The sequence below is a fragment of the Ziziphus jujuba genome, chromosome 6 (assembly GCF_031755915.1).
Source record: "Ziziphus jujuba cultivar Dongzao chromosome 6, ASM3175591v1".
Taxonomy (NCBI): domain Eukaryota; kingdom Viridiplantae; phylum Streptophyta; class Magnoliopsida; order Rosales; family Rhamnaceae; genus Ziziphus; species Ziziphus jujuba.
The window spans coordinates 27,114,320-27,126,515 of NC_083384.1; the positions used below are offsets into that span (position 1 = coordinate 27,114,320).

General features: G+C 28.5%; 1 protein-coding gene across 1 annotated transcript; it reads left to right on the plus strand.

Annotated features, from left to right (window-relative positions):
• The first annotated feature begins 2,494 nt into the window (after window positions 1–2,494).
• LOC107429968 (BON1-associated protein 2) lies at window positions 2,495–3,536 on the plus strand. Its single transcript, XM_016040749.4, has one exon. It carries the CDS (start codon window positions 2,767–2,769, stop codon window positions 3,343–3,345), a length of 579 nt encoding a protein of 192 aa, XP_015896235.1. The 5' UTR covers window positions 2,495–2,766; the 3' UTR covers window positions 3,346–3,536.
• Window positions 3,537–12,196: the final 8,660 nt, after the last annotated feature.

A 12,196-nucleotide genomic window follows, 5' to 3' on the forward strand; every position in this document is an offset into this window, starting at 1 on the left:
CACGGTATTAGAAAAAAAAAAAAAAAACAAAAAAAAAAAAAACAGAGAACAAAAAAGAATTTTTTAAAAAGGATAAGTAAAATTCAATGCAAATTCAATAAAATATTGTAAATTGTTTATGTAACAATTTACCGATTGTTTTGCAAAAGTGCTAACTACTTTTGGAATCTAAAGCCCACACCATAATTTTCAAACAGTGTAAACATAGTTTGTGAGTGATGTAAGATTGTATAATCCTCCAACGACGGGCGATTTGGAAGTCTACAATTCACCAGCAATGTAGATACAATATGGGACTCTACAATGCAACACGCTTGCTTTGCTAGCTTGAGATTCAAATAGACTTTAATGATTTCTCAATCTAGTAATTCATTTAAACTTTGATGGTTTGTGGTGGTTTCCACACGCCACATTTATTCTAGCCTATCAAGTTTTAGGCCTTATTTGGCATAGTTTCCGAACATATGCAGACAATTTTCATGGAGCATTTCTATAATAATAAATGTAGATGAATCAGTATGAGATTGACAAAATAAATGTAAGTGAATGCAAGTTATTCACAGGCTAACTTACTAGCAAATGTTATTTGTTATTTAATGTCATATCTCCATGAATATGAAACGGTAATGATTCAAATATAAAAATAATCACTCTTTTAATAATTAAATATTTTTAAAGCGGTTAATTTCAGAGTTCGAAAAAATACTAAAACTATAATTCTAAAATAAATAACCTTCTAAAAATTTGAATAAAAATTCCATACCGTATATAGGGCAATAACTAAATGAAGGATAATATTGATAAAGTAAGAGAGTAGCACATCAATGGGGTCGAGAGGGACGTAGTCAAAATTCGACGTCACAGGTGGCTTGTATAAAAGAAAAACAAAACGAACTTAGACATAAATGTAAAGTAAAAATATACCTTCTTAGAAAGAGACACAGTGAGCCTTTATTTATCGATATATATTACTATAGTACATTAACTTTAAGAACTAAAAGGTGCATAAAAAGGAAAAGCTAATATAAACTAAGCATAACAAATAAATATCAAATTGCAACACCCAAATCAACTTTGAATTTTATGCTTATTATAGTAATAAATTATTAACTAAATTGTCGATCTAAGTAAATAATATCTTCTAAATCATCATTTAACCTTAAATTTCAACATCAAAATAGTAAATGCGACTAAAAATTACTGATTTTAATGTGAAACTGATTTTAATTAAAAAAAAAAAAAGTGGATAAGTGTTCATAATCTTTGGTCTCCACCCCTTTTTTTTTTTTTTCACAAACTCAAGTTAACAAAATAAAAATATTACCAAATAAATTGCAAAAATATATATTTTCTTAATATACCCTTTTCCCTTCCTCTTATTTTTCTCACTCTTACTCTTCTTCTTCTTCTTTCTTAATCTCTTTTTTCTATTTTTAATTTAATATTAATGTTAATATTAATATATATTTTTTAAATTGGGATTAGGTGGGCTTGAGCTCACTCTAGCTCTGTCTTTAGGTGTCGTAGATGGTATTAAAGCTTATATCCGATTAAAAATATGGTGGCAAAGATACTATATCTCAAGGAGATGAATTGTGATGACCAATACAAGTGAATCACTATGAAATTGTTAGGATAATTGTATGCATTGGCAGACTACTTTATTGAAAAAAAAATTACCTAGTGTCCAATCTTAAATTACCTGAGTGTGAAAAGTTGATTGCTTAAATATAAAAAGTCTCTCTTTTAATAATTGAGACATTTTAAAAGATGTTGATCTTAAAGCTTAAAAAAACTTTAAGATTAAGTATATTCCAGTGGAAACAACTTTAGAATGAATAATCTCCTGAAAAAGTTGAAAAAAAAAAAAAATTTCATACTTAAGCAGTTTTAACCAAAAATGGTTTCCATATAGAATATTTTGTTGAAAGTGCTAAATAAGTTACTTTTAGAGCGCAGGCCGAGAACTCTATATATGCCATATTAGCTTAAGACTTTAGTATTTGTAGGATTCTATATTTACCACTTACCTGTGGCCTTTAGTATTGTTAAAAACAAATAGACCTTTACCTATGGCCGTTTGGTATTATTAAAAACAAATAGATCTTTGATTAAAACCTTTATATTTCAAACGAAACAAAAATTATGAAGTGTACGTTAGTAAATTCATACATTCCCTTCTTCACGCCAACATAACAAGTCCTTATGGTCTCCTCCATCTCATAGAATGATCTTGGAGATAGTTCTCACCAAAGATATAAAATATTGATGTGGATATTAATAGAGCAATGCTATAGATACCAAAATTTTGGTAACCAATTAAGTGGGGTGAAGCCTATGTTTCCATACCAACCTCTGATGCCCTCGAAGCGGGTAAATTGTCATTTCCAAACAAAATGGCCCTTATTTCTAACATGGTATGTAGGAATAAATGTATCAAGACATGTGACTATCACGTGTCACAAACTAGTTATAATTATCATTGCACAGACAAATTGACTAGATCAAATATGAAAATTTCATGGTTTTTGCGACCGCTTAAAATTCCCATTATCTCCAAAAATGTTATTCCACAAAGGAAAGCCCCTGAAACTCCCATGAACTCTCTCAAACTCTCAACTTCCAAACTAAATTCCTTCTTTAAATATTCCTCAACTCTGTTGTAATCAAAGTTCCAAACTGTTCCTCTCTCTCTCTCTCTCTCTCTCTCTCTCTCTCTCTCTCAAGCTCAACTACAACAATTCTTTTCTTCATACACCACATACCATGCTAAAGCAAAACCACCACCATAACCACCAGCCTTTGATCACCATGGAAATCACAGTCATATCCGCAAAGGGCCTCAAGGCCTCTTCTTCCATTCCCTTCTCACAACGTCTCAGACCCTTCATCACCCTCACCACTGTCTCACCCACTTCTCCATACACACCATCCAACGATGGCAAGCACTGCCACGTGTACAAGACAAGGGTGGATGATCAAGGAGGTGTCAATCCTACTTGGGGTGACAAGTTCCATGTCCCTATTGACTCTACTTTCTTCACTAACAGATACTCCTCCATATATCTTCAGCTCTACACTAAACGACTCGTTTTGGGTCAGACTCAATTGGGTTGGTGTCAAATCCCGGCACACGATATCGGGTTCCCGCCGGCGGGTTCAGTCCGGCACCTGAGTTACCGGCTCCGGGCAAGGGACGGTTCAAGGACAAATGGGATTCTTAACCTTGCAATAAGGTTTGAAGGTCTTGAGAATCAAGGATTAACTAATTCCATTTCACCGACACTGGACACATGTCAGACAGTGATTGGCATACCGGTTACAGCATTTTCCACTTATAGTTGATTCACTACTATTTGTCATTAGCTTATTGAATGTAAGTGGTACATAAAGCTTATTAGTGGGCCATAGGGGGCCAATCTAAGGGCAAGTGTCATTGATTGTTGAACTACAGTGCTTATATGAGATCTAGGATTATAAAACCTTCTGACTTTTGTTTTTCGTTTTAGTGGCAAATTTGATTTAGACTTTTTCAATTTTTGTTATAAATACATTGAAATTTTATATTTTTATGAAATTATAATAACCTTTATAGATGTATTTGTTAGTTTAAAGTATTGTGAAAATACAATTATAATTTTTAACTACTAAAAATAATTTTTAAAAATGGTCAGATAAGGCTAAAAACTTATAAATATGTATTTAAATAATAATTTTTCAAAAGCATAGAATTTACTAATAATTAAAGCAATATTAAAGGGTATAATTGAAAATTTTTTATTATTTTTTTAAAAAATTATATTAAAGTATACAAATTTGTACTATAATTTTTCGTGAAATCAAATCATATGCAACATCATACACAAAAAAAAAAAAAAAAAGGTATAAATTCTATATATTTATTATTGCATAAAATGATAATGATTTATTACACCATATCCATGTAATAGTTACGTGTAAAAGTTATTTTTATGGTTGTGCCATTTCCGTAGTGACCTGAGTCATAAGACATGAGGTCCACTCTGAGTGTTATTAGTGGGACAAGAGGCAGAGCATTTACTCCTTACCACTTTTGAGACGCACAAATAATCAATACTTCTGTGAATGAGAATCCATTTTCTGCTTAAAGATAAAAATATTTTGTCCCTTAATTTTCTTAATCTTTATTATTATTGTTGTTTCTATTTATAAAATATTTATATTCTTGTTCTTACACTTTTGTATATCCTAGAATGAGCCAATTTAACTTGCTGAAACGTTTCGTCTCTACGTTTGTGTAAAGTCAAGCTTAAAATTTTGGGAGTTGAAGTCAAGCTTAAAATTTTGGGAGTTCAGCAAAATAAATAAATAAATAAATAAATAATGGGAGTTCAGCCCCAAAAAAATAATAAATAATAAAAAAATAAATTATCTCTTAGGATAAGAGGAGGACAGATTGTTCATCTCAATTTGATCGGCAACTTAAATATTTTGTGGCAAAGATAATATTTAGAAAAATATAAAGGAATTTTTTTTTATCTCATTTGATGAAAACAAAGCTGGTCTTTAAATTTAGAAAATCATGACATAGCCTCCTCTACAATTGAAAATAATAATAATAATAATGTAAGCAGATTAACCGTGTAAGTAATGCCACCGGAAACACAAGTATATCCAAAGACTCTTTTATTTTTTGCAAGAAGTATATATTTAAATTAACTAACTAAAAATAGTATCACCTTAATGAAACATTTATGAGTTTTTCATTTGTTTGTTTTTCTTTTTTTCCTTTTTTTTTTTAAGATTTTAATTTGGTTCCCGTGTGTGCCACTTATATGTATATGTCCCATATTAATGTGTGGATTAACCCACAATTGGTGATATATATCGATTAATGGATATTATATGGTCCACTTATCTAACAATTATTGCAATCCCACTACGTGTTTTTAATTATTGAAAAAAAAAAAAGTGCTTTGATTGTGATGGACCAATGACATCTGTTAAAGTCGTAGAAGCAATCAAAAACATCCAAAATTATAATATATATATATATATATATAGGGTAGGCTAGGTGCGAACGTGCTCATGTGGGTTATGGATATTGACAATAATTGTTTAAAAATGATCATTAATATTCATGGATCATATGCCAACTATACCATAGCATATCTTTATATATAAGATTGGTAAGAAAACAACATTGATAATATATTTGTCTAAACGAAAAATGTCTAATATTAAATATTAAATGTTTAAATTAATGTTGCCAATTCTTAAACGACTTATGGTATCCCTTTTTTGAACGGGGACAAAAAAAAAAAAAAAAAAAAAAATGGAAAAACAAAACAAAACAAAACAGAAAGAAGTTATACTTGAAGTAATATTTTTTTTGGTCCCACAACCCAGTTGTAAAAGCTATTAATTTTTCAAGCAATGATCCAAGCTTAAACACTTTCACCCCAATTTATAAATATATATACATGTTTATTCATAAATTACATTATAGTAATGCTATTCATGATTTTAAAATCCATTTATTTGTTATATTAATAAGAAATTACAAATTGTCCAACAATTGTATCACCGTATAACCAAAAGTGCAAAATCCATCATAGATTTTGTTTATATTTATTTCTCAAATTTAATATTTAACATATACAAAAATACTATTGTAAAATAGTTGTTCAATATTTTATGTATGACATCCACAAAAAACTGTTAGATTAAGCAGATCATGCAAATTTCACAATTTTGGATGGTTATAGCCTACTATATTCTATCATACTTTGTTCATAATAATTGCTTTTATATATATATATATATATATATATATATATATATATGTGTGTGTGGAGGATCTCATAATTTTAATGTCAAATATTTTTTTTTGTTTTTAATTATTTTTGAATTATATTAAAATTTACAAAATAATCATATCTAATGATATATTAAAATATTATTAAAAAAATAAATCCTATCAAAATTTAATAACTAATTAATATAATTTTAAATTTTAATTTGAATCCAATTCAAAAATTAAAATTAAAATACTAATATTAGTTGTGAAAAGGCAAAAACTTTAGGAGCACATCCAATTTATTTATTTTTTATTTTTTGGTAATAGAGCACATCCAAAGAGTTGATAGCAATATGATTGGTGGAAAAGAAGGGAAAAAGTGTCACCTAACGTGGTGGAATGCGCTCCATATGTGGTAGGTTTTTCTCTCTCTTTATATGTAAATATATATCATATTAAAAAACATTATTTTTTACCCTTTAGATTTATTTTATTTTTTATTAATATTTTTAAATAATTGATATCATATTACTGATAGAGACAAGAAAAAAACATAAGATCTGTTCTTATAAATTTTATGCAAGCCACCCGAGAAATAAGTTATTACAGTGAGCAGCTGTGGTTGTAGGGAGCCGAGGAGCAAGGCGGTAGATACGATAAAAGAAGGGTCGAGGCTCTTAGTGGAGCAGAGAAGACAGTTAGGAAAACGAACTTGAAACGCGGACTCCAAGTGGCCGGCGAGCAAGTGGATAGTTAAAAATTGAGCATGTCATATATATAATTAGTGAATTACAGTCGTCTATCCAATAAATAAAAAAAACAAACAAAAAAAAAGTTGATGTCAATCTTTTTATCATCAATCAAACCTGTCTGCCTCTTTGTGAAATAGAAGTGCATGCTAATCATCCCAATTTCTCAATAAAACAAAAAGCATATAAAAGTAAAACGGAAATAACAATAATAATAAGAATTATTATAATAGTTGATATATTAATATTTGATTGTTTAATATAATAATACATTTTGAAAATAAATAAGTAAATTTTTAAATAGATAAATATTATTAAATTTAAACCCATCTAATAATAATATTGTATGATTTTAATAAATATGTTAATAGATTAAATGATATCTGCAATATTACCGCTAAATCAACTGCCACTCACTAGCTCCATATCTTCTTCCCTTTTTCTTGGTCCCCATGGACAGCAATATATATTCCCCTTGAACTCAATACCATAGCTATACAGCTGACAAGCTTATCCTAGCTATTATGGGGATGTCGCACAATAAATGATATACAGCATGTCTTGAAACACTATGCAAAAATTGAGATGTGAGGATACTAACTTACCGATATTACGAAACAAACGCGTCTGAAAAAATAAAATTACGATTTTGAGGTTAACGCATCAGTAAAAATTCAATAAATATACGACTGCATTCAAAAACTATCGACGTCAAATGGTCGCTAAAAACAACAACACATGATCCTGCCATTCAGCATCGCTGAATATGCGGTTGAACAGAGTCGCCTTTCATACTGTACATATATTTCATCTGAATTGTATTGTTTAAATGTTAAACTCATGCAAAATGATTAATCAACCACTTATCTATGTTTACATAATAACAAAATTTAATTATACGAGGTTGTTATTCAATTATATAATTTTCATTTACCGTTTATTTTCTGTTAATTAAACTTGCAAATCTTTTGTATTTGTTTTTTTTTTTTTTTTGTCCCCTTTTGATAAAGGTAATAGGCGACGCAAGATATTCATTCCGCTCACCTGTTCACTTATTATTATGATTTTTTTAATCAATGTGATTTTCTTTTAATTTTAAATAACGAGTCAAAATATTTGAGCAATATAACAAAGATGGTTTTTGTTTTTTTTAAGATAAAGGGAACAGGCGACGCAATAGATTCATTCCAACTCGCCTGTTCCATTTTTTTTTTTCAATCTGATTTTCTTTCAATCTCAAATAACTAGTGAAAATATTTAAGCAATATAACTGAAGTGGTTTTTTGTTTTTTTTTTTTTTTTATCAATTTGATTTTCTTTCGACCTCAAATAACTAATGAAAATATTTAAGTAATATAACTGAAGTGGTTTTTTATTTTTGTTTTTTGTAAAAATAAGCAAATAGGTGACGCAACATCTTCATTATGCGTCGCCTGTTACCACTTTTTTTTTTTTTAAGTCATGCCAAGAATTGAACCCATAACCTATTACACTCTCAAAGAATCACCACACTACCAAACCAAATGACTTGGATGTAAAAATACAACGAGAACTAGCTAATATAGTTTTAGACGATGCATTGTTTTAACAAAAAGTCGCCTACTAGAGGAAAAGGCGAGGCATTTTTTAATAACTGTGTCGCCTTTTTTTCTTTTTTTCAATGTTTTTATTCACACATGTACAAACTCATAAAAAAAAAAAAAATCAGATAGGGCGATACCAAGAATTGAATCTAGACCTTTTACACCCTTAAGGAATCACCACACCACCAGACTAAATGACTTGGATATAATAATACAATAAGAATGAGCTAATATAGCTTTAGACGACGCATTGTATTAACAAAAAGTCACTAAGTAGAGAAAAAAAGACGCATTTTTTAACAACTGCGTCACCTTTTCTTTTTTTTTTTTTCAATTTTTTTATTTACATGTGTACAAACCCATAAAAAAAAATTAAAATCAAATAGGGTCATACCAAGAATTGAATCCAGAACCTCTTACGCTCTAAAGGAATTACCACACAACCAGACCAAATGACTTGATGTAATAATAAAATACGAACTAGTTAATATAGCTTTAGGCGACGCATTGTTTTAACAAAGAGTCGCCAAATTGAGGAAAAGGAGATTCATTTTTTAACAACTGCGTCGCCTTTTCTTCTTTTTTTTAAATTTTTTTATTTACATGTATACAAACTCATAAAAAAAAAAAAAAAAAAAAACCAGATAGGGTCATGCCAAGAATTGAACCCAAAACCTCTTACACTCTCAAGGAATCATCACATCACAAGAACAAATGAGTTGGATGTAATAATATAACAAGAACTAGTTAATATAGTTTTAGGCGACCCATTGTTTTAACAAAGTGTCACAAAATAGACTAAAAGGCAATGTATTTTCCAACAAATGCATCACCTTTTCACCTAACCAATTTTTATTTATTTTTATTATTATTATTTTTTTATAAATTTGAAAGTTGTTTTGAGTAATTTTTTTAATTTTGAAAATATACTTTTTTTTTTAATTTGTAAACGAGCAATCAAAAAAACTAATTAAAGATAAAAATAAAATAAAACATGGAATAGACGACACATTTTAATGGAATTGCGTCGCTTGTTCCTTCAGTTTTTTTATTTTTTTTTTTAAAAAGCAATTTAATAGACTTTCAATTTTTAAAAATAAATAAGCTATCATTGAACACAAATACATGAAAGTTAAGCTCATTTAAGATAAATTAGTCAATAAATGCTTGTTAAATTAGAATTCTATATTCGGTATCCTATCTCAAATTAGGTCTTGAGATATTATGTGTCTCATCTCTACACATATATGTGAATAATTGAGAAGAGCATTAACAAAACTATTTTCTATTTTTTGATCAATGGAATTCACGCTCATTGGATTGCTACATGAATATATTTGTAGATGAACAATTAAAAAACTTTTTAAAGATTATAAAAAAAATATAAAAAATGGAACAGGAGACGCTTTTCAACCTTAATGCGTCACTTGATCCTACAATTCAAGAATAGGTGATCCTTCTTAAAGGAAATGAATCTCCTGTTCTCTCAATTTAAAAAAAAAAAAAATTTAAAAGACATGCAAATTTTATAAAGAATAAATGTGTACCTCAAAAATAGAAAAATAAACAACAATCTTCAATATTTTGTTTCGCATTTTTAAGAAATATTTTCAGTGTTTATTTGTAGATGAAAAATAAACAATTAAACAAAGAAAAAATTGAAATTGAGAGAACAAGTGACGCTTTTAATTGTAAATGTGTCGCTTGTTCTCTTAATTAAAAATATATATATATATATATTTTAATACTTGCAACTTTTAAAAGCAAATAAAATATACTTCAAAAGTAAATTAACAACTATTGAAAAATGAAAAAAATAAAAAGTATCTAGTAACTCTTTTTGCTTTTTATGCATCGCTTGTTCCATCAAACTTAAAAAAAACGACGTTGTCTGTTGTAAATGCATCGCTTATTCCCTTTTTTTTAAAACAAAAGTTTGAAATTTATAAGATTTTAAAATAAATAAACTGTACTTGGAAATCAAAATAATTAAACTCCCACTTTGGTAATTTTGTTTAACATATATAAGAAATATTTTTAGTATTTATTTTTAGATGAAGAATAAAAAACTAATTAAAAAAAAATGACGTTGATGGAACAGGCGACGCTTTAAGATGTAAATGCATCGCCTGTTCTTTTTTTTTTTTTTTTTTTTTTTTTTTAAGAATCTTCAAAACGGTCTCTTTTTTGCCATTTTCTGAAAATTTTTGGCGTGTTTTAAAATTTTTACGCGGACCTTTGAATCTCTTTTTTTTTTTTAAAACTACATCAAGTATACTACCTAATAGATATTAGATTTGGAAGCAATCCAAGAGAGACTTGAAGAGTGAGATATTTCAGGTTTCATTTTTCATTTGCCTACGTTGCCGTCGAGAAGCTGGGTTTCTCTGTGTCGCCCTCGTGATTAGCTGGATTTCTTCTTTCTTCGTCTCCATCGTTTAGGTGAATTTCTCTTTTCTTTGTGATTGACGGAGACATGTGGTGGGTTAGGTTTTTTTTTTTTTTTTTTTTTTTTTTTCATTTTAACCGCAGGTTAGGTTCGTTGGGTTTTCTTAATCTTGCTTTTGTAGATATTTTATTTGTGATATTGCTTGACATTATTTTGCTAAGTTTAACAAATATTTTATGTTGAAGATCAACATAATTCGAGATGGTCTACTGTTTTAACTTCAACACAATATCATACTTTTGTTGAAGAAGATGTTCTTGGAGATACTACGATGGGTCATAATCCATTTGTCATATAGTTGTCAAGTGTCGATGAAAATGATAATGAGGATGAATGTAAGAGTGGCTATGTTTGTAATAACTGTGAGGGTATATGGACAAAAAAATATCTTTAGATAAATTAATACATATATTTATTAACTTATGTTTTAAGTAATATCTATGACATTTATTATTATTCATTTAATTATTTTTTTATCCGCTTTATTATGTGTTTTCGACTTTTAATTAGGAGAAATGTGCCTCGCCAAATCTTAAGAATAATGGTAATATTAATCTTTAAATTACAAATTTAATACTGATTAATATTTATTTATTTTGCATAAGTGTAATAACTTTTTTAATTTTTCCATATACAGTATGAGGGTGTAATATCGTCCATATATGGAAGTTTAATTAATATTGAATTTGCTTTTGCACATACAATAGTTTACAAATTATGCAAAAATATATCAATGAGATAATATTTAATTTATTTGATAATTATTTTGTTATGAAAAAATATTTATTTAAAATTTTTGTATTCTAATTATTTTGGATGAAGCTAGTTTTAGTTTTTTTGTATTTTAATTATTTTTATATTTTTACTATTTTAATCAATTTTCACAAAATTTTAAAAAAACAAATTAAAAAAAATAAAGGGCGACGCATTAAAACATAACAACGTCTCCTAACATATTTGGCAACCTTTAATTGGCTATTTTTAGCGATGCATATATTTAGCGACACTTTACAAAACAGTCGCTAATAGATTTTTTAGCAACTGTTTCGTACAGCGTCGCTATAAGTGGATCATCAAATCTGACACATTGGTGAAAGGGTCACTAAAAATGCATCACTAAAAATCTCATGGATAATCTGATGCATTTGATAAAATGTGTCCCTAAAAGCCTCGATGTGTCGCTAAATAGGCGACTCTATTAATGCGTCGCGTGTAGTCTCTTTTCATTGGCCGTTTTTAGCGATGCATATATTTAGCGGTGCTTTACGAAACAGTCGCTAAAAGATTTTTTAACTACTGTTTGGTACAGTATCACTAAAAAATGCATCGCTATAAGTGGATTAGTAAATGCGTCGCTAAACGTTATGATGCATCGCTAAAAATTTAAAAATAGACGACTCTAGTACTGCGTTGCGTGTTGTCTTATAAATTTAGCGATAGGACCTTAGGCAACTCCGTGTAATACGTTGTTTTTTATTTTGTGCGATGCATTAATTGCATCATTTATCAATGCAATTCTAATAGTGAAATATATTGAAAAACTATTACAAGACATGCAACAGTAAAAATTTACTATTGTACGTTCCCAATATGTAACGAAAACATGCATTGTCTACCACTCAGTAAGCAATTTTTC